Source organism: Ochotona curzoniae, unplaced genomic scaffold (genome assembly GCF_017591425.1).
Source record: "Ochotona curzoniae isolate NIBS_2020 unplaced genomic scaffold, NIBS_Ocur_1.0 contig_2321, whole genome shotgun sequence".
NCBI classification, from domain to species: domain Eukaryota; kingdom Metazoa; phylum Chordata; class Mammalia; order Lagomorpha; family Ochotonidae; genus Ochotona; species Ochotona curzoniae.
This window is the reverse complement of record NW_024465421.1, coordinates 22,028,593-22,051,437: the sequence shown is the minus strand read 5'-3', so window position 1 is coordinate 22,051,437 and position 22,845 is coordinate 22,028,593. Positions and strand designations below refer to the sequence as shown.

General features: G+C 57.2%; 1 protein-coding gene across 1 annotated transcript in view; it reads right to left on the bottom strand.

Annotated features, from left to right (window-relative positions):
• Window positions 1-15,907, bottom strand: part of PPL (periplakin) — a 31,406-nt gene extending 15,499 nt beyond the window's left edge. Inside the window, exons 1-3 of the mRNA XM_040973394.1 lie at window positions 15,838-15,907; window positions 2,390-2,489; window positions 598-752 (exon numbers count right to left, since the gene is read on the bottom strand). Coding sequence (XP_040829328.1) covers window positions 598-752; window positions 2,390-2,489; window positions 15,838-15,899 — 317 coding nt within the window. The 5' untranslated portion in view covers window positions 15,900-15,907. The remainder of the gene's footprint in view (window positions 1-597; window positions 753-2,389; window positions 2,490-15,837) is intronic.
• Window positions 15,908-22,845: the final 6,938 nt, after the last annotated feature.

Here is a 22,845-nt window from a genome sequence, read left to right as displayed (position 1 = left end):
GGGGTAGCGGAGAGGCGGTAGGGTGAGGAGGGCTCATTGGCATGGACCCTGTCCATTCCCCCTGCCCCCCAGACCACAGCTATGGGGTTCCTGCCAGAGGTCTCAGACCCAGCACCTCTGGGCATCCTCCTGTCCACCCTCTTCCTATCTACTACATCTCAACCTCTCCTCTTCTGCTTGTGCTTCCTGAGGGCCCTACTGTGTGCCCAGAACCACACAATGTACTGGAAGGAACAGGCAGTGTTGGTGCCTCCTGTAGCCTGCTGTCCGGCAAGGGCCATAAAAGTACAGGGGTCCATGGAGGTGCCAAGAGACCCCTTCCCCTGCTGGGATTCACCCAGGCTAAGCTGAAGAGCAAGCCAGAGGTCTGAGAGGCATGAATGGGGACACTGGGCCCTAGGGGACATTGCTCAAAAGCCCAGCAGCCAGGCAGTACAATGGCTCAGGGAGCCGTAGTCTCTCTCATGACCACAATGTCCACATCAGTGTCCAAGCCTCAGCTGTTTCAGCTACAGGACAGGACTACTACTGTAACTGGCCCCCGATTATCTGCACACCCCTGCCCAGCCCACCGCCCAGGATGCAGAGGGGACCTACTCCTCGGCGATCATGTCCCCCTGGGGGTGCCGCATTTGTTTGGCGATGGCTGCATCTGCCTCCAGCACGTACAGCAGCTTCTCTGAGTCTGACACCTTCTGCAAGGCCACTTCCTGGTGCTCCGGCTGCTGACCCTCCTGCAGCCGGGCCAGGTCCTGTGAGGGCCACAGAGAGAAAGGGGACAGTGGCGGGACCCTGCTAGCAGGGAGAGTGGCCAGCAAGTGCCCAAAGCCCTACCCTGCACCGGGCATGCAGCCCTGCCCAGCTGGCATGCCAGGTGATGACAAGGCCTGTTTGTGAGAGTCAGTGTTTGTGGAGATGGACCAAGGGGGCTGACTATGCCAAGATGGGAGGAAAGGCACATTATTCTGGGCATCGGGGACAGGCTCATGCACAGGTCCTGAGACAGTAGGAAGCAAGGGAAGAGGCACCACGGCTGGAAGGTAGGGCCAAAGGAGTGAATGGCAGTGACAGCCAGAGCAGTGGTCAGGGCACCCCAGATGTGGCTAGGCGGAGTGGACCCAGAGCCCAATATGGCTCCAAAGAGGGGTCTGCAAGAGCCCCATCTTGCCACTTGGGGAGTACCGTGTGTGCCAGGAGGATGAAGGGGGCAGAGGGTGATGGTGCCCGAGGTAGATCATGAGCAGGAAGAGGGGTGGTTGCTTGGGACAGAGAAGCAACCGAGGATTGCTCATGAGCCCTGTGTCCATCTGTGTAGGGAAGAGCTGGGAATGGACAGTTAAGACAAGGGGCGTCCACACAGGCCACACGCAGGGGGCCAAGCCGGGTACCCATCCCTACAGTTGGGAAAAGAAGACACGATAAGCCAGCCCAGGAGGGCTGAGGGGACCTGGCTCCCCCAGGGTGGGAAGTGAGTCCCACATATCATAAAGCTCCAAGCTGTCGTCCTGCCTCCAGTGCCTGCCTGTGATTAATTACAACCCAAGCACAGGCTTCTGGGTTGTGGTGGAATCTCTTCCGCCCCATCAGCAGCTGCAGATTGCAGCAGCAACTGCCACGTCAAAGATTAATCCCAGGACAGAGGGACCTGTCAATCATTAGCTCAAACTCAGGTGCTCCTCAGCACTGCCACAGGTTGGGGGAGCTTGAGAGTTCAAAGACAGCAGGAAAAGGGGTGAGCAGAGGGGCTGCCTCCAGACAACCACCATGGGGCAGGTTCCCAGGGAACTCCTGGGAAACATCCGTGGCCTGGCCTGGGCACTCCAGGCGGGGAACACCGGCCCACGGGCCACACTTGGCCCTGACATCACTTGGTCTCGCCCTACTGAGGCAAGACTTGAAAATCAATCAATAGCAGACTGATATTTAAACTGATCACTTGGCAAGACCCATGAATGATATTGCAAATATCCACATGGCTGTCAGCCGAAATCACTCCCACAATTACCCAAGGATGTAGAAATCTGAAAGTGTAAATACTTCCTTCTTAAACAACTGTATTTTTAATTTGAGAGGCAGAGAGACCTCCCTGACAAGGCTTCACTTGCCAGATGCCCATGTGAGAGCTGGCAGTCGAAGCCAGGACCTGGACCTCCATCCAGGTCTCCCACATGCGTGGCAGGGAGCCGACTACTTGAGCCACTGCCACTGCCTCTGAGGCTCTGCAGCTGCCCACAGCTGCCCTCCGCCCAAGCCACAACTGCGCAAGTATGCAAAGGTGTGGCTCCTGGGAGGTAGTGACAGCACTGCCCTTGGGCATCAGCCAAGTCCCGGTTCGAACGGGGCTGGCAGCCCAGGATAGGGAAGGGGTAGCTGGGCTGCGGGCACTCACACTCTGCATCTTGGCCTCAGTGTCCACGATGTTCTTCTCCACCTGGTCGGCATTTTTCTGCAGCTGCTCAATCAGCTCTGACAGCTCCTTGTTAGAGATGCTGAGGGAAGAAGCAAAGGCTGGCACCAGGTTGTTCAGGAGTCTTCTGGATCACCATCCAGTCCCTTTACTATTGCTTATTTAAATGCAGGAAGAGAGAGACCTGGTCCCCAGTCTCCCCAGAGGCTCTTCTGCAGGACTCTGTGCAGGATCCAAGCAGCCGTGCTCCCCCTGCACTCATTAAGCACTTGCTGTGTACCAGGCACAGAGCCAAATGCAGACACAGCCTCCCTCGCTGAGAGCGGTCAGAGCGCATTCCACACACAGGGAGGAAATCGGCCTTCAGTACACACCTCCCGGAGTGGCAGGTGGCATCCGGGATCTGAGGGTGGGGAGGAGTTTGGAGTTCCTACGTTTCCCAGAGAGGAGGCAAGACTGGGGCGTGTCCCTTGGGATGGGCCAGGTAGGACTCCTGGACATCAGGGCAGATGGCTGGTGCTCAAAGCAGGAATCTTGGACTCACCCTTTATAACAGGAAAAGCAAGGTTCCTAGGCACCACCCAGATCCCAGGTATCCTGAGCTGGGCCCAGGAAGCTGTATTACTATTGCCCTTAATTTTTTTGGGGGGGGGACGGATACACACAAGCACTGAATGTGTGGCTAACATGCACACGAGGCCCAAATTCTACATAAGAGAGCTTGTTCCAGGTCAGGTCTGGCACAGGAGTGGGGAGGCCCTCAGGGAGCAAGACCCCAGGCCATACTTTCTATAAAACTCTATGGGGCAGCCTTTCCCAGCGATGTCTGCATGAGCCCCTTCCTCAGCTCAGGACTGAGAAGTCCTGTAGAGAGAAGCCGGTTGCAAAAGCATGGCCTGGGGAAGGTGGCTGGCTGAGGGCCCACAGAGGCTCTGGTCCAGCCCTGGTCACAGTTCTACACTCCCTGTCCCCCTGTCCCGAGCAGCAATGAGCCCCACCTGCCTCTGACTACCAGCAGCACTCCGAGGCAACTCTTCTCAGCCTGAAGCCTCATCCTAGCAGAGCGCACAGCCCATTGTGGATACCTGCAGGCAGGTGAGATGGGGATCTCCAACTTGATGTGCCCAGCTTTGTCCTGCCAGCTTCCCACCCAGCCCTCTCACTGGTGGGACTGGGCTGTCCGGCTGTCTAATGTGGGTTCACTGCCTCAGGGCCTCCCTCCACTATGTGGTCCTGAACGCAGTGGCTGCCTGTGTGTGTGCAAGGTCAGTCCTCAGCCACATACTGCCATCCTACCCTGCCCTGAGGAAGCTGGCTAGCCTTGAGGCATTTGCCCAGGGCCACATTGACTTGAGCAAGTAGCTGACTGCTGCCAAGATAGCCCCAGGGGTGACATATGGCAGACACAAGGGCAGTGCGACCTGGTGTCACTCACTCCCTGCACAGCTCCAGCTGGTGGATCACATTAGATCTCCAATTTACAGATGTGGAGACTGAGCCCCTCCCTCCAGAGGTCAGCTGTTTTTCCCAAAGCCGCACAACAATTCAGTGGCATAGCTGAGACTCCAAGGCCCTTGAGCAGCTCCACATGACAGGTGTGCAGGGCTCCGAGCCTGGAGCACTCAACACATTAGCCCAGCACTCAAAACTGCAGCAGCAAGGCACTTTGAAGCCCACGTGTGGCTCCAGGGAAGGGAACGTACAGGGATGCCCACATCCCATACAGAGCATGGGTTCAAGTCCAGGCAGCTCCATTTCTGATCCAGCTCCCTGATTTTGCATCTGGGAATGCAGTGGAGGAATGGTTCAAGGGCTTGAAGCCCAGTCACCCCTGTGAGAGACCTGGATGGATTTAGGGCCCCTGGCTTTGTTCCTGTCTTAGCCCCGGCTATCATGTTCACTGGGGGAGGGAATCAACACTTGCAAGATCTTTCCCTTTCTTTCATTTGGCCTTTAAATCAATGAATCAATCTATAATCTTTAAATTAACTGATTAACCTGTTTTAAAAAGGAACAAATCCCTGATGTGCTACAGCAGTTACTATTTTTTTTAAGATGTATTTATTTTTATTGGAAAGGAGATACAGAAATAAAGATCTTTCATCTGCTGGTTCATTCCCAAAGTGGCTGCAATGACAGGAGGATGAGCCTCTTAGGCCCTCAGGCCGATCCCACTGCAGCCTATATGGCAGTGAGGCCACACCAGCTCCTGCCTGTGAGACACGGCTGATGCTCACAGAGGGCTGTTGGCCCTGCCTGGGGCCTGAGCAAGCTCTCCCTGGGGAACAGATGGGGAAACTAAGGCACTAGGGCCAGGGGAGTGGGACTGTAATCCAGATCTCCCATAGCAATTCAGCACTTTCCCCCTCTGGGTTTATTTGGGTCCCCACTGATCCATCCCAAAGAGTCCAGCATGCCTCCCAGATTCCAGTTGGCTGCATGCCTACTCTGTGAGAGCCACAGCCCCACAGCCCCACACCAGAAGTGCAGGTTCCAGCTGGCTGCATGCCTACTCTGTGAGAGCCACAGCCCCACAGCCCCACACCAGCAGTGCAGGAATGAAGGTGGAGCAGGTGCCGCTGGGAAGGGAGGGGCACGGATCTTAGGCCAGGACGCCTGCCTGGGGAACTGGCCCAGCTGGTCCAGCTCTTCACCAGCAGGGCCCAGGTAGACAGCAAGCACCCACCGGACAAGCCAGGTGACCCAGAGAAAGGAGGGGCCCAGCACCATGATGGCAGGCCACATCTGCCACCACCCCTCACCCCACACACCCAGAAGCTAACTCGGATGCACCTGAAAATGCCTCTGAAAGCATGTGGCCACACCTGCTTATTACTCAGGTGAATAAAACAGGGTCCTGGAAACAAAGTCATGTGCCCAGGGTCAGACAGGGGGCAGCCCAAGCAGGGAAGAGCCTCTGCTGTCTGCAGCCATACAGGGTTCATGTCCCAGGTGTACCAGCCAGCAGTGTGAGCCTAAAAACCTTAGTGTCATCATCTGTGACATGGGAGCAATGCATTCTACCACCTCGTTAAGTGGCCAGAAGGTTGGGATGGGGAGCAGGTAGGAAGAGAATTGGGGTTACTTCTGTCAAACCTAAACCAAACTGCAAAGACAACATGGGGCTCAAGGACCCAGTGAAGGGTTACAAGCAAATCGAGGAGTTCCCTGGCAGATTCTACACGGCTTATGTTCAGAACTGCCCAGCACACACGGGGGGTATAACCACAGGGTCCCTCATGAAATGCTGGTGTATGGACTGCCAGGCAATAACCTCTTGCTCAGGGAACTCATGGGGTTCTGTCCACACTTGGTCCCTTGTGACCCTGAATAGATGACCCCTTCCCTCTCCCCACCAGCCGCCCCCTCAACACCAGCATGTGCCAGACTCTTTTCTTCCCCAGAGCCCCTGCTTTTATGTCTACAGCACTTGGTCATGTAAAACAGGCCCCTTCCAAGAACAAGCGCCAAGAGGCACCCGGTTTTGCACTAAGACAAGGTGCCAGGGGGTCACTCCTGCCTTCAGCTTCTGGCTAGTGCAGCGCCTGGGAGGCAGCAGTGGTGGCTCAGGGAACTGGGTGCCTGCCTGCCACCCACATGGGAGACCTGGACGAAGTTCTCAGTCCCTGGCTCTGGTCCCTACTGCCATGAGCACCTGGGGAGTGCAGCAGGATATGCCTGCTCTATGTATGCCTGTCTCTTTGCCTCCTGGATACCTAAACTCATTCAAAAAACAATCATTTCACATTACAGACCAAGATTAGCATCACCAAGAACTGTCATCCTGGTGCTGCTGTGTCGGTCACCGGGGAGGACACAACCTCATGGACACACCCCAGAGATGCACTTCCATCCCATCACAGGGACCTAGCAGTCAAGGTCAATGCCAGGGGTACGCTGCAGAACACCTGGCCAGGCTACTTGCCCACTATGAAGGCTACACAGGGCAGGGAGGGCCAAGAACCTGCATCTGGTGCAGTGATTGCAAAAGGGCAAGATACAAAGACCAGGAGAGCCTTGGAGCAGAGAGGATGCGGGGGAACTAGAGCAGCTGGCACAAGTTACCACTTGCTTTAAAGAGAAAGGCTTCTTGTCGATTCTGAGAGAAGTTGATGCTTGTTGTTAACAAGTCACATTCAGGGATCCCACAGAGAGGACAGGTGGGGCACAAGAGGCATGCTGAAGCCCAGAGAAGCCCCAGGCCTAGCCAGAGATCAGAGAGAGGGATAAGACCTGGACGGAGACTCCGGACCTTAGAGCTCTGGCAATGACCGCTTAAGTCCAGGCCAGGTCGTGTCCCAAGGGCTTCCTGGCAGGTGAGTTTTTTGAGTCCAGCAGGTGTCACCTACAGCAGATCCAAACAGCTTTTGTTGAACTCACCCTTGCTTTTCTCTGCTGGGACAGGAAGGGAGAAGGGGAGGCCACCTGGGGACACAGCAGCCAAGAGCTTCCCAGGGTTGAGCCAGCAGTTTCAGCCCAAACAGGTGCTTCTTTGTGTCCCCAGGATGTCACGGGGCCAGGCCTGGGAGCCACCAGCAGCATGGTGTCTGCTGTCTGGTGGAGAGGACTTGAAGGTTCTGAGACAAGCAGGGACTTAGGGCCAGCGCATTAAGGCCAAAACTCAGCACAGCCTATAGTCCTATCGGAGAACCCACTGGGCACAGGAGCTGGAAACACTGGTGGCTCCTGGCTCAACTACACAGGCTCACAAGGAACAGTGGGCTCTTGAGGGACACTCAAGACAGTGGGAGGACATATGACACCAGTTCACATTCTTGCCAGGCCTGGCAGGGGGCAGTGTACAGCCTTGGGCAGCCCCCCTGGCTTCAGGCTTGTGGGGTTGGAGATGTGGTGGGCACAGGGCAGGCGCCCTGCTCTCAGGGTCTCTCAGGAGCCCTGCCTGGGTCTGCAAGAACAGATGGTCTTGAGGGGCTTTTACTCAGTGGAACCCCAGGAGCCACCCCAGGGTCCCACCTTGTCCTCTCTGGTTCCACTGGGAACAGGTCCCCTATACACTCCTCTGCTGGCATCAAGCAAGGTCATGCCCTCCTGCCTGGACCAACTCGCTACTGTCAAGTTGTGGCAGCATCCTGGCATGATGATGTAACAGAAAGGTGGGGAGCTGCGGAGACCCTGCCCCCAGGGGAGATCCTGTGAGAGTGGCCAATCCCGGTCATAGCGCTGAGGGCTTCCAGAGCCTCTCTGCCTATTTCCTCGTCTGTGAGTTGGAGATAAGAAGGGATCAGGCAGGTGGCAGTGAAGTATTGCAGACGTGGCCAGCATCTGAGGGCTCAGGGTTACCCCTTTAGCTTCAGACCCAGGGGTCAGGCCCCCTGACTGCTAGCAGAGCACACACTGCCAGCCAACCGGAGCAAGGCAGCGTCAGCCACACGCCTGGCTTGCTAGATCACTGTGGGAGCACTCTCATCAAGCCTCATTAGGGTTGGGGTTGCCTGCATGCGGGACAGTGTCCACAGCTGGGGGCTCAGCAGTTCCTGAGGCTCTGTACAACTGGTTGTGGCCTGGTGAATCCCAGAGCCCATTAGTGCTGCTGTCACAAAGCCCAAATGTACTAGGAGCACCAGTCTGCCTCCCTCACACTTGGTCCCTTGTGACCCTGAATAGATGACCCCTTTCCTCTCCCCACCAGCCACACCCCCAACACCAGCATGTGCCAGGAGCTGGCCAGACGGCCGCTCCAGGGTAGGGCCTTGCCTGTGGCTCCCTGACTATGGCCAACCCCAGTAGAGCATGGTACCTGAGCAGGCAGTGCCAGGGCACAGCCCAGAGTCTGCTTGCCCTCCTGGGTCAAAGCCACTGCAGCCTGGCCCTCTGGATAGTGCTGGGCTTAGTCCCCAGCCTCTATGGGAAGTGCTCACACCCTAGCAGCCTCGGTGAGGCCTCATTCTGCTTACCACCTGCCCGTGTGGCCTTGCTCTTTTTGTGTGGACCAGGACTCGAGCTCAGCACTCCTGGCTGGGCTGAGTCCATCACCACATTCCAGCCGTCCACCCCGCCTGTGTGCAGTCCTCTCTCTGGGGCTGACTCTGTCTCGGTGGATGGGGCGGAGGCACCAGCGTTGGAATGTATGGCATGCACACTGCACACCCCTTCCCAGGAGCCAGAGAAGGGGCCTGGCTGGTCACCTCTTCTGCTCCCTGGGGGCCTCAAGGTCTGTTGGGCAGCCAACTTCGGTGGTTGGAGGGCTGCCTTCCCCTGCCCTGCTTAAGGGCTGCCTGGGGAGAAAGCAAAGGCTCAGGGCCCTGCTGTGCACAGTGGGCACTCAGGAAGTGAGCACTGAGTGACAGCGAGAAAAGCACCTACCTTGGGCCCAAAGTAACAGCATAGTGGTTAAAGTCCTTGCCTTGAAGATCTGCCTCTCTGTCTCTCCTCCTCTCTGCATATTTGCCTTTCCAATAAAAATAAATAAATCTTAAGAAAAAAAAATAGTATCATAATGTGAATGTACATTTGTGTCACTGGGAGTTTTATTATTATTCAGGAGTAGAGAGGTATATGGCATAGTGCCATTACTTTGTGTACTCCATATGTGTGTATGTGTGCAGTGCTTTGAATATTAGTTGTATTATATCAGAAAGAATATGTAGTATTTGTCCTTTGGGAACAAAGGCTTGCTTTTTGGCTTGCTTCACTAAGCACAATGGACTCCAGCTGGGACCACTTTGTGGCAAATGGCAAAATTTCATTATTTTTATGGCTAAGTAGGATTCCATGAGTAAACCATACCACAGTTTTTCTTTTCCTTTTTTTTAAGAAAGTCAGATATACAGAGAGGAGGAAAGACAGAGAGGAAGATCTTCCATCTGATAGTTCACTCCCCAAGCGGCTGCAACAGCTGAAGCTGAGCTGATCCAAAACCAAGAACCAGGAGCTCCTTCCAGGTCTCCCACGTGGGTGCAGGGTCCCAAGGCTTTGGGCCGTCCTTACCGCTTTCCCAGGCCACAAGCAGGGATCCAGCTGGGAAACAGGGCCGCTGAGATTAGAACTAGCATCCATATGGGATCCCTATGCACCCAAGGCTAGGACTTTAAGCACTACGCTATCATGCCAAGTTGTACCACAGTTTCTTTATCTATTCCTGGGTCCCTTCCTTCTTACTGCTACCTGGCAGGCCATCAACCTCTGGACGGCAAAACCTGACTAGAAATGAGGCTTCTATTTCCTTTAACTTTCACTCCATCACAGCTTGGGGCTCAATCAATAGGTATTGATCTGAGCAGATGGCACATTGATAGTAACTCCTACACCCCCATTCCCCGGATGAAGATAACCCAGGCCCAGAAAAGCTACAGAATCTGTCCAGTGTCCCCACAGCTGCAACATGGTGGTACCAGGATTTGAATCCCCGCAGCCAGGCTTCCAAGCTACCTCCTTTCAACAGGGTTAGGGACACCTCAGTACCAGCTCACACTCACTCCACCCTGCACCAAGTGACAAGAGATGGTATGGGACAAGTGGGTGAGGCCCAGTGACTGACATCTTGTTGATATCTCTGCCAGGATGATCCCAGGATTGGGAAACAAAGTGGTAAGCTGAGGCTGTGTCATTCACCCTGGCACTCCCCCACTGGCCCCTCAGGCAGTAGGACTTAGCACGTGGCAGAGCCTCGCCCAGGCTGCATCCTGTGCATGATGTGTGACAGAGTCCCGTATGTTCCAGAGGCGACGCTGTCATGTCACCCCTGCTGAAGAGGTGGGAAAATGTGCTCAGGGTCGTGGGCTTCATGCTGCTAAGTGCTGCAACTGCACACAAATGCCAACTTCATTTTCAGTGCCATCCCCACAACCTGGCGCCCTGCTGGCTCACTCTCTCCATGAACAAGCCCCAGGAGACAGACTGTTGATGTGCTATAAAATCCTGCTCCAAGGGACACCTGCTTATGGGGCACCTGACTTAGACGAGAGCTGGAATTAAGGGCCACAGAAGGGCCCCTCAAAAGATGAGTAAGTCCTCATTGCCCCAGAACCTACATGCCAGCAGGTAGGGCAGAGGAAAACACCCGCAACGACTGTCATTACTGAGATTCCAAATGGCCTAGATCACTGTGCTTGTGACTACCCTGTCCCATCCAGGACCTATATTAAATTGTGAAAATGTAGCTCAATGCAATAGTAAGCAGAATATTAAAAAAAAAAAAAAAAGGAAAAGCTCCATGAACAGGATGACATAATATGAGTGGGCCCAAACATAATGTTTACTAAAATAAATGTAAAGAAGTTAAACTCATCTATTCAAAGACAAAGATTCTCCTGGGGTCAGCGCTGTTGCTTAGGAAGCTAATCCTCCAGCTGCAACACCAGCATCCCATACAGGTGCCTGTTCAAGTCCTGGCTGCTCCACTTATCTGCTTATGGCCTGGGAAAGCATGAGAGGATGGCCAAAGTCCTTGGGCTCCTGCAATCATGGAGGAGACCCAGAAGAAGCTACTGGCTCCTGGTTTCAGATCAGCCCAGCTCTGGACAGTGTAGCCATTAGGGAAGTGAACCTGCAGACGGAAAATCTCCTTGTTTTTGTCTCCCCTTCTCTTGGGAACTCTGCCTTTCAAAAAATAAAAATAAATTTAAGAAATCTTTTTAAAAGGCATTCTTACATCAAAGAGGAAAAGACAAAGACTCTTAGGCCCAGTACGATAGCCGTTGTGGCTAAAGTCCTCGCCTTGCATGTGCCGGGATCCCAGATGAGTTCCAGTTCGTGTCCTGGCTGCTCCACTTCCCATCCAGCTTTCTGCTTTTGGGTTGGGAAAGCAGCAGAGGACAGCCCAAAGCCTTGGAACCCTGCACCTGTGTGGGAGACCTGGAGGAAACTCCTAGCTCATGGCTCAAATTGGCTCAGTTCAGCTGTTGCAGCTACTTGGGGAGTGAACCAGTGGACAGAAAATCTTTCTCTTTGTATATCTACTTTTCCAATAATAATCATAATAAAGATAGAATCTCAAGTGAGAACACAGAAATACCATCTCCCTAAACTGTCTGCCATATTTAGGCCTATACCTGAAACTCAACAACACAGGAAGGTTATAAAGAAAGAAGTGGAGTAGGATGTATCAGATAAATACTGCTGAAAACACAACGCCAAATATATGAGACAACAACAATCCACATAACTTTGTGGGCCCAACTCCTGTGCACATTGGGGCACTCTGCCTTCTTTGGTCCGTACGGGGCCCTGGCATGAAGGTAAAATCGGAATCAGATGAGGAAGAACTCCAGCTCCATGGCAAGGAAGCCTTGCAGGGAAGTAGCACAAGGAGGTGCCCCATAAACCTGAGTGATTGATTGGGCAACTGACTGATACTGTCCCTGCGGCAAACATCCTTGGCAATTACACAGCAATCCCCTCACACCCAGCCCTTAATCCTCACACTGGACGGTACGCTGGTGACATCCCTCCAGGTCTGTGGCCTCATCTGTTTCCACCCAGGAAAGGCTGTTCCCTCTCTGGGTCTCTAGGGCAGGGCCTGGGGCTCCAGGCCAAATGAGGGCCTTGGGGTCTCACCACAGATGTGCATATGTTCAAGAGGTCTCAGGGAGCACTCAGGCAAGTCTTGGATACTTCTGTAAGCTCAGTATTTCTGGGTGCTAAGTCCTCCCTCTTGTGCTACTGAAGCAGCGAAGAGGCATCTGATGCTTTGCACACGGCACCTCAGCCCTGTACATCTCCAGAACTTGGATGCAACCCAGACCACACCCATGGCTACAGACCACCTACTGTGTGCTGGGCACTGGCAGGCAGCTTACGGCCCAGTGAAGAAGGAAGAAGTCACATGGAGGGCCAGGGCGGGACCTGCCTCAGAGCCAGCAAGAGGCACGGTACACAGCTCTGCAGCTCCCTCTGCCAGGCTTGCTCCATGCCACCCACCCCAGGACCCTCCATCCCTGACCAAGCCCCGTGCATGCCTCCCACTGACCATGTCATCCTCCAGTGCTCCTGCTCCATCCCACTCCTCACCTAAAACACCGTAAGCTCACAACAAACTCAAACACACAGAAAGTACTGGAAAGAATCAGCCGCTCAGCCCCATGAGATTTCAGCCTCAGTGTCACCCTCTGGGATAAGGACACACCCCCCCCCCCCCGGCAAGTGGCCATGCTGCCATAGCATCCATGGTAGCACAGCAGATGTCTGATGAAGGGCAAGGTGGTTCCTCAATAGGAGCGGGGGTAGACACTGTTGACAGAGCCCTCCACAAGATCGATCCTACTTCCCAGTGCTCCCCAGTCTGCAGCATGTGTGTGTCCACTCAGGTCCACTTAGATTGACTGCCCAGCCAGCTCTGGGCTCAATGCCACAGCCAACGCATGCAGCTGTCACACAGGGGCTAGGGCTGGCCACTGTATTTCACAGGGCATGCTAACGGGCATTCTCTCTGCATGCACGCAGCTGCCTGATCAGCCACAGGCGGCCCTCATCACTCCTCAGCTTGCAGACAGAAAAACTGAGACCTGAGGACCTCAGGAGACTTGTGCAAGGTCACACAGCTCCACAGAGGCACAACGGGTGCTTCAACACACACATGGTTAATGATAGCAAGCTCTGTGCTCAGGGCGCCCCGGGCAGCTGCTGGCACTCCCAAAGGTTCAGGCTCTTCTTCTCACAAGCTATTTGCCCCCATTAGGGCTGCACCAACTTGCAAGACTCTCCAAGAAAGGGATGGTAGAGGTGAGGGTAAGTTGCTGTGTGTTCACCAGGAGCCATGTCTGAGGCACAGTGAGTCCCGTTTCATAGCTGGACAAGTGTTTGTGCTACAGCCGGGCCAAGTTTCCATCCCAAACCAGAGGCAAATTCTGTCAGAGCTGGACCTCAACCTCCACCCCTTGCCAGGACAGGTCTAAGTCCTCTTCCTCCCAGGGGACAGCCTCCCTGGTCTCTGCTGACCCTGCCAATTCACTGCAGCCTGATCCTGGTGCATGCGGACAGCTGGGCTGGACACCCAGCCCATCCTGCTCTGCCTTCCATCAGCCCCACCCAGCCCATGACTCCCATGAGTCTCTGCAGCCCTTCACCCCAACGAGTCGAGCACAACAAATCAGACAGAGGTGGCTGTCGGCATCTTCTCCATGGCCACCCTATTCCTAGTGCAGGTTCCAGCTCCATGCGGGCACACACAGTAGGTGCCACACCTGTACTGTTCCTAATTAGAATCATCCCAGGCACCCGCTATTCCCAGCCAGCCCACCTGTGGATATCCACATGCAAAAGCAGGCTCAGAAAGACCAAGCACCTTTCCAGCCATGAGGGAGGGAGTGGGTCCCCCTGCAGGGCCTCCCAGCTGGGCTGGATACTGTCCTGTGACCTGCACCATCTGGCCTGACTCCATCATTATCTCAGGTGTGAACACCTGCTCCCATCCCTGTCATTAGGAACTGGGGTGACAGGTGCAGCAGGTTCACACCCTAGCCTGACCCTGCTGATTTCAGCTGCTAGGAGGCTGTCCAGCAGGAAGGGGTAGCTTCCTTAGCGGGGTTCCCTACTCCGTCACCAGCCCCTGGACAGTGCGAAGCCCGGGCTGTCTGTCTGCAAAGGTCACACCTTGGAGGTGTAAGGGATGTGATGACAACCTTGATGATGCAATGACCTTTCCCAGCCCTGCTCTGCCGAAAAGCAAAGGAAAGCTCTAGGAAGTTCCAGGTTATGTAGCAAGGTTTCCCACTTCCTGGGCCCCAGCTCGGGCCTGCCCCGTTGGGCCCGGGCCTAATCTCTCAGGCAGCCCCATCCTCCCTCTGAAAGGGCCATAACCTCAGTCCCAGTGACACAACAAGCAGAAGGGCGGGCACCTCTGGAGCAAGGACCACAGCTTGGAACCCCAAGTGCTCCTTGGATATATGTTGTAGGGCTGGTGGGGCTGGGGAAGGCTTATGAGGTGGAGAGATGGGGAAGTAGGCTAATCCCCAATCTCAGCCCACAGCTTGCCCAGGCTCACTTCAACTCCATGAGGTCCAAGCCCAGGCCAAGCTCCAGGTGTGTGTGAGTGCAGCTGTGGAGGACCACTGGGGCCTCAGCTTTGGTGTTGGCCGGGACAAAGCCATCATCGTGTGGGGCTGGCTTGGAACATAGGATTGCACAATGCTCAGAGGAGCAGCACAGGGACTGGCCGGGACCCCAGCTGGGTCTGAGAGCCAGCTGGCTGGCCAGGGAGGAACAGCAGGCCAAGCCCCAAAGTTGTGAAAGTCGGGAGGGGAGAACTGGGCGGGGCAGGGGGATACCTCTGAGCTTGACACAGACAGGGAGCTACGGGGCGGGGGTGGGGGGTAACCCCAGATCCCAGGGCGTCGGAGGGAGCCGGAACTGAAGGCTAGAGTGCCAGGCCCGCCTGCACCTGTTGGACAGGTCCTCCTGGGTGCAGGGCTCTCTCCTGTCCGCATCAGAGGCCCAGGGAGAGAGGAGCAGCAGGGAGCTGCCCAAGGCATGGTGGGGCCTCAGGCCAGGAGGGCTGTGCATTTCAGCTGGCCCCCATCCCCCTTACCTAAAGCCCTGACCCTGTTTTCCCTAGAAGGGGGAAGAAGGCAGGGGCCAAGTCCCACCTCCACCCCCCATCTCAGCATCGTTCTAACTTCCCTAAACCGGTTATTAAATGAATGCATTAAGCTTATCAAAACGGACGTGGGCTGCCTGCCTGTCGGCACAAACACATCGAGGCATGTCATTGCCTTCCCAGGCCGCCTGGGAACCGTGGCTCACAGATGCCGCCGCCAGTTTCGGGGCTGGGTGGCGGGTGGGGAAGGAGCCACACCCCAAAGGAAGGGCACTGCGAAGAGGTGGAGGAGGCCCCGCGCCACCCAGCTGCCTCCCAGCGCCCGGCCTGACTGTGTAGTCTGGGGGAAAAAGGGGACCCGGCCTATGCCCTCCCCAGGCGACTCTGCACCCACCTCGGCTTCTGGGCGGGGCTCTCGCGTGCAGGCTGGCAGGTGTGGGGAAGTGCGCAGCAGCAGATGGCCCGCCCCGCGCCACCCTCACCTCTCGCCTGCCCGACGCCAGGAGCACCTGCGCGCGCTGAGCCCCGCCGAGGAGCGCCCCCCAACGCCCTAGCACCAGCCAGCTGAGAGCCCCCCAACACACACCGCCTCCAACGCAGCCTCCTGGAAACGCGTCCAGCTGCCGCAGGCCTGCCGTGAATTTTCTCCAGGGGTCCAAAGCAGCCGTAGGACGTGGTGTCCGGCACCGCGGACTCATCTCCCAGCCTTCAAGGACTTCAAGGCCGCGCCTCGCGTCCCACCACCCCGGGTTCTGAGAGTCCTCCGGTGTCCCCCTCGGACACGCTGATCTCACCCTCATCCGACGGCGCTTCCCAGCCCAGACAGGTCCTCACCAGCCCGGCGACCCCGCGCGCCCCACACTCTCCGGCTCGGCCGCCCCTCAGCCCTCGGCGCCTGGCACTCCGCCCCCCACCCCATGTCCCGGCACCGCCTCACCTGCGTGCCTGCACCTTGGGGCTGTATTTGCCTTTGTTTCTCTTTCTGAAGAGCGAGTTCATGGTGGCGCTCGGGGATGGGCGGACCGGCGCGCACCGAGGAAGAGCGGCGGGCGCAGGTGAGAGGCGGCGCGGGCAGCCCCGAGTGCGAAGTGGCCGCGGCGCCTGGGCACTACTCGCGGGGGCGGGGCGCCCGGCGGCCATTGGCTTTGCGGCCGCCCCCCGGGTAGGTGGCGCCTTACCTTCCCGGGAGGGGCGGTCGCTGGGTCGGGGGCGGAGAGGCCGAGGCCAAGGCCGCCTCCACGAGGGCCCAGCCCTCCCTCCGTCCCGGGCCTGGCACGCCCCCTGGCCGAGGGCCCTCACCTAGCCTTGCGAGCCCTGGGCGGGCGCTCCTCCTCTTCCTATCCCGGCGCTCCTCCAGCTGGGCGCTCCTCCCCACCTCCCCACAGGTGCGGTAGTGGCCTGGTCTGTGCCTCTGTGCCCCCGAGAGCCTGTGCGTTACAACAAAGGGAGCTCTGGGCAGTTCCCTGCCCCGGGTCAAACCCTGCGGCTAAACTTGGTCAGTCAAGGTCCCTGGGCAAAGTGGGCTCCCACCTTCAGAGTGATTCCCTCAGGGACTTCTCATGCAGGCCACCCCTGCCCCCAAATGTTGTGTTGTTATCAGGTCGCAGGACCCCAGGCTCCTCTGCTGGACAGAAATTCTTTGAAGCCCTAAGAACGCCTGGTCCAGGAGCAATGGGAGTACTGCGCAGGGGGTCCTCCAAGCTGCCAGTTTCCAGGTCAGAACAGCCACTTGGCACATTTCTGCCCGCCTATCCTGGGCTGGCCCCAGCACCAGCAGAGGCTGCACTTGCAGCTGGCTGGGGCCACTTTGGACCGTGCTGGGGGTTGTCAGCCAAGTTGGTAGGAAGAGGTGGGCAGGATGGGGTTATGGACAAAGGGCTCCTGGGACTCCCACAAGACCTAGGGCGGGTCAGGAACCTGCAGGCCCAGTGCATCGGGAACTCTGGATTCAGCTGTCTTCCTCTCCCTCCTGTTGTTTATAAGGAGTATGGAGAAGCAATTCCTACGCATTTATGCTAGCTCCTGCAAGGACACTCAGTGTCTCCCACGCTGGGCCCGAATGACCACCATTTCTGAGTCTTCTTCCCAAACTTTTATTTATTTCTCTGAAAGGCAGAGAGAAAGAGAAATCTTGCGGTTCACTCCCTGCAAAAGCCACAAGCCAGGACGGGGCCAGGACAGAGCCAGGAGCAAGCAGCTCCATCCAGTCTCCATCCAGTGCTCCTGGGTCAGCAGCATCCCAGGGTGCACATTAGCAGGAAGCTGGGATTGGATGTGGAGCAAGGCCTTGAACTCAGGCTCTGGGACACAGGCTGAGAAAAGGGCATTTGTCTCTAACACCGCTCACTTGGTCTTGGGGTGCAGAGGAGGGAACGTATTTTAGTAAGAACACAGTCTAACGGTAGACTTTGCCAAGGAGCTGCAGAGCTCCAAAGGGTCGAGGACAACATGAAAGGCAGAGGCCCGAGAGGGCTGTGTGTCAGCATGCAGGTGTGTATGTGTGTGTGAGATGCAGATCCCCAGGCCTCTGTACCCTTGTGGTCCTATCTGGAGAGGGGCCCGGGAGTGTGCTCACTTGCTAAGCTCCCTCCCTCTGTCCCATGGCCAGGGGACTCACTGGGAAAGGCAAGGAGGGAGGGAGCCTGTCAGCCCCTCACCAGGGCTTCCCTACCAAAGCTAATCCCCTCACTTGGCCCAGCCTGGCCTCCTCAGAAAAGTGCTGTCCCAAGTGTGGCAGGCAAAGCCTTAGGCAATCTCGGCTTCCTTGCCCAGGTCTGAGGACAGCAGGCACCTGACATGCCAACCAGCGGACAAGGAAGCAGGTGTCAGAGATGAGCACAGCTGGCTGGACCCAGGAGGCCCCCTCAGTGTTGTGGGGCAGGAGGGGTGTCTAGTGTGCATTTGCATGTGTGCAGCAATGTCCCAAGTCCCTTTGGAAAGGACTAGAAAAAGTCTGCATTTTCACTGGGGAAGGAGGGCGGGCAGCCTAGGCGGCCCTGGGTGGAATGCCCGCTCCGTCCAGTTCAGCTGTGTGAACATGAGTGAGCCATCTTGAGGCCTCCCCCAGCCTCACTTTTCTTCATTTATGAAGTGGAACATAGCACAGCCCCAATTTCCTAGGGTGAGTTCCTGTGCGTGGGTGACTTGGCATGGCTCCCGGCCATGGGTGGGGGTGAAACCTTCATGAATGGGAAGGCAGTCGCATCTGTGGCAGAGGCCATTGGTGGCACTGCAAAGGGGTGGAGGGATCATAGGACCTCCAAATATTCCTTCCGGCTGCATAGTGGTGCTCAGTGTTTCCCTGCTGACTACGGCTCCCCAGTCAACCTCTGCTGGGTGCAGCTGGCCAGTGCACCCCACCCGGGGGTGGCCAAGGTCTCCTCTGGTTTTTGAGGAAAGGGACTGAAGCACAGTGCCCTGGCCAGGCTGGTACCTGGTGAGTCCACTCCAATGCCAGCTCCTGCCTGCACCCTCTGGGGCGACTGGCTCAGTTGCAGCTGACTCAGCGGGACTGGGTCCAGGAGAGACAGCAGATTCAGAGGGCTCTGTGCTGTGTGTCACCGCCCTCGCTTCTACACTCTGAGAAGGCTGGGCTCTGAGCCTGAGCTGGCTCTGCAGCCTGTGTGCGTGCGTGTGTGAGAGCACATGGGTACACACGTGGGCATCGCACACAGGGAGAACACCCCATCCTCACCCCATGCATCCTCTCCAGCAGCTGGGCTGGTTTGGGTTCCTGGAGTTCTCCCTTGCCAACTGACTCATCCCCTCCACCACTGTGGCCACGGGGGCCAGGCCTGAGGTGCTTGCTTTCCTTGGGGTCAGTCAGTGGTTACTCCTGTAGAAGCAGCCCCTGCCACACCAGCGACCCTCACAACCCTGAGAAGGAGGCTACCATCTTTGTGGGGCCACCCACACCCTTTATGTTTGCTGTCACTGTTTCCTGGGCTGCTGCCTCCCAAACCAGTCTAGAACAAGACTGACAGCATTCCCCCAGGCTAGTGAGAGGGGCGGGTGCAGGATGGAACTGGACGGGCACCAGGGACCATGGGGCTCTCTCCTGCCCAGACTAAGGCCCCAGCTACCTGCACATCCTGTCTATGCAACCCCTCCCACCAACCTGCATGGCCTCACCCTCACCTGCAGAGCACTAAAATGCAGACTTGTTGCATGGGTCTTGGTGGGGCCCAGGTATCTGCATTTTGAAAGCCTTCTATCTCTAGAGAGAGAGGCAGGAGATTTGGGGGTCATACGTGACAGGCCCTGTTCACACCAGAGAAAGCCCATAGGCTTTGGCTGGGGACTAATCTGGGTTTGAGTCCTAGCTCCCCTACATGTACAGCCTTATCACCTGTGTGGGCTTGGGCCTCAGCCCTCTAGAAGGACCAGGCAGGCCCAGCCTCCCCTGCCCCTCATTGCGTAATCTGTGTTTACTTTCCTAGCAGGACAACAGGAGGGATGGAAAACCAGGCAGCTTCTCAGGCCAGCAGGGACTGACTCATGGCTCAGTGCTGGGCTGGGGGCCCAGGGAGTTCCCTACCACCTCCCTCTGGGACCACAGGGGAGGTGGGGCCCTGGCAGCAGGGGCAGGAGGGGGTCTTCTGTGACTCACTTCTCCTGAGTCACCTGCTGAGAATGCAGCCCACTAGGCAGCCACACCCTGCCACTTCCCCTGTGCCTCCTGAGAGGTCGTGCCCCCATGACCCTGGCCAGCCTGCAGGGGCCACAGGTGCGAACTCTGGCAGCTATGGGCAGTCAGATATGCCTTCCCAACTGCCCTGGGTGCCCCCTAGACACGGCTACTTAGACACACCCACCATGGGCTCAGCAGGGCAGTCTTGTGGTCCCATCAGTCCATCTGGCAGCTCCAGGCCTCTGGGGTGGCTGGAGCCACATCTCAACCCCAGGTCATTTTCAGAGCAGCCTGTCATAGACGCTGACATCGCCTCTCAGACCCACTGTCTGCAAGGGCTCTGGCAAGGAGGTCACTCGTCAGGACTGAGGGAGCCACTGGGTGGGGCCGGACGTTCTTGGCCAGGCCTGGATCCCCCCAGGACTGGCTGCTCGGCCCCAACACTCCCAACCTCTCTGCTCTGCCCAAGCCTGCTTCCTTCCGCCTGAGAGCACCCACTGCCCAGACCAGTGGGGCTGCATTTCTGGGGCCTGTGTCTTGGGTGTGACAAGTGACAGCTCTGGGGACAGCCCAGGTCAGAAAGTCAGGACCCCATTCCCTCCAGAGCCTTTAGGCTAGACTGGTTGACACGTAACGAGGGGCAGAACAGAAACTCAAATCAGGTTTTCGCTGGAAGCTGGTCTGGGTGTGAGTCCCGACTCTACCACACGTCCAGGTGTGTGACCTCTGACAGGTGTCTCCACCACTCAGTAAAAAACGGAAGAAATCCTGGTTCTTCCATTCCCTGGATGTGTGACCCTGAGAAAATGCCTTCACTTCTCTGAACCTCAGTGTCCCCATCTGAGAAATGGGGAACATTCTGGCACCAGCTCTGAAGGGTCTTGAAAAGAGACCCGTTGTGGCAAAGAATGACAACGGCCGTTGAACATTTACTGTGTGCTGCCCCGTGCTAGGCCCTGGACTGGGGTGACCGGGCCTGCATTTTCCAGCTTGACTGAGGCTGACAAATGCACATTCCAGTTTCAAAGCAATCTGATGAGTTTAGACAGGGGCAACCAACCGTGACAGTAGAACCATCACCAAGAGGCTGAACTGGCCCTGTGCACAGATGTACTAGTGGTCCCCCAGAGATGAAACGACTGACCCTGAATTGAAAATGCATCAGAGCCAGTACTCTGGTCCCCACCCCTGCCAACACAGGCAAGGTCCCTGGCTTAGAGTGGGAGCTCTAAGCAGCCACACCCTGTGTGGATGGATGGAGGGCAAGTGGATGAGAGGACCAATGCACTGTGGCAACCCCAGGAAAAAGGGCCAGAGGAGGACCAGATAGGGGTTAGTAGGTACTGAATCTGACTGAAGAGAAGGGTTTGTTCACTCATTCATTTGTCCATCCATCACATCCTCTTGAGCACCTGCGAGGTGACAGATGCTAGATCAAGAATCCTGGGTGCGGGGTCCTGCCCTCAGAAAGCTTGTTGCGAGTTTGAGGCCACTTGGCCTCTCCTGGGTCTCCAGAGACAGGGCACTCACTCCTGGCCATCATCAGTCTGTGGTTGGCCCAGAGGGGCCATGGAGGGAATGCTCAGGGACATGGCGGTCAGGTCTGAGGCTGAGGGGTCAGGGCCTGACAGGGACACATCACTTTTCCAGGGCCACCGGGCTCCCCTCTCAGCCCTGGAGGTGCCTCCAGCATGCCCAGCCCTGGGGAAACAGCAGCCAACAAGGGGCCTCCCTGCCAAGACAGCGCAAGGGCAGCAAAGCAAACAAGCACGTTTCTACTAAAGGACAGTAAACTACGTGCCCATCGGAACCTCGGGAAACGGGAACCCCCACGTGTGTCTGTCTGGGAGAGGCCCACAGTAGCCTGGCCGGCCGAGGAATGTTGGCCTCACCAGGAAGGAAGCCGGGTGTGGTCAGCACACAGCCGCACTGCCTACTTTCGGGTCTCTGGTGGTGATTTTTTTTTAAAAGATTTATTTATTTTTATTACAAAGTCAGATATACAGAGAGGAAGAGAGATAGAGAGGAAGATCTTCTGTCCGATGGGTCACTCCCCAAGTGAGCGCAAAGGCCGGTACTGAACCAATCCAAATCCAGGAGCCTGGAACTTGCTTCAGGTCTCCCACATGGGTGCAGGGTCCCAAGGCTTTGAACCGTCCTCGACTGGTTTCCCAGGTCACAAGCAGGGAGCTGGCTGGGAAGTGGGGCTGCCAGGATTAGAACCGGCACCCACATGGGACCCCGGCGCGTTCAGGGTGAGGACTTTAGCTGCTAGGCCAGGCCACCGGGCCCTCTGGTGGTGATTTAAGACAGCTGTGTGTCTGTGAGTTTGCCCACCTGCCTGCTCCCACCAGCCCATGCAGATCTGCCTGGGCCCTTCGTGCTCTGCTCTTCGTGCTGAGCTTAAACATTCCTCGCAGAACCCAGCTGCCAGGCTGCCTGGGCTGCCCTCCCAGGCCATCCTCTGGTCATGGGAATGGCTTAATCCCCACCAGTCCATCTCGGCACCGACCTCAGGCAGTAATGAGTCAGTGGCAGGCAGTGCTGGACACGTGGTCCCTCCTCCCAGCCCTGGGGTCCCAGCCATCTGGTTCCCTGGAAAAGGTGGAGGTACTGTGGCCCACCCTGCACTCATGTCCGCACCCCCTCCCTGACCTCTTCACAAGTCCACACCGCTCTTGGGGCTGCCCTGCTCAGAGGGGTGCTGTGGCAGTGGGGAGACCTAACCCCTAAGGCTGTCTCCCCGATAGTGGACTCTTCCTCCCTTCCCCCATCTTTGAGGGCTTACTGGCTTGGCCAAGAAGGACACAGGAATGGCCAGCTGGTACTGAGGCTCAGCATCAATTCGTCCTGCTGGCACCTCCTTCCCTGGCTGGAGGGATGGCCACTGAGGACTGCCTCCATTGGAGACGGCTCGGCAGGGCCCTCCCATCAGGCATCTGGAGTTGGGGGGAGCCCTACGGAAGGGTGGGTGGGGGCGGAACCCTGCTTGAGTGGGCAGAGTCCGGCTTGGGTTGGGGCGGAGCCCTGCGCGGGGTGGGCGGAGTCCTGTGTGGGGCGGGCGGGGCCCTGCGTGAGGTGGAGCGGAGTGCTGTGTGTGGGCGGGGCCCTGCGGAGGGTGGGCGTGGCCCTATGAGGGTGGGCGGAGCCCTGCGTGGGGTGCGCGGAGTGCTGTGGGTGGGTGGGGCCCTGCGCGGGGTGGGCGGAGTCCTGTGTGGGGCGGGCGGGGCCCTGCGTGAGGTGGAGCTGAGTGCTGTGTGTGGGCGGGGCCCTGCGTGGGGTGGAGCGGAGTGCCGTGTGTGGGCGGGGCCATGC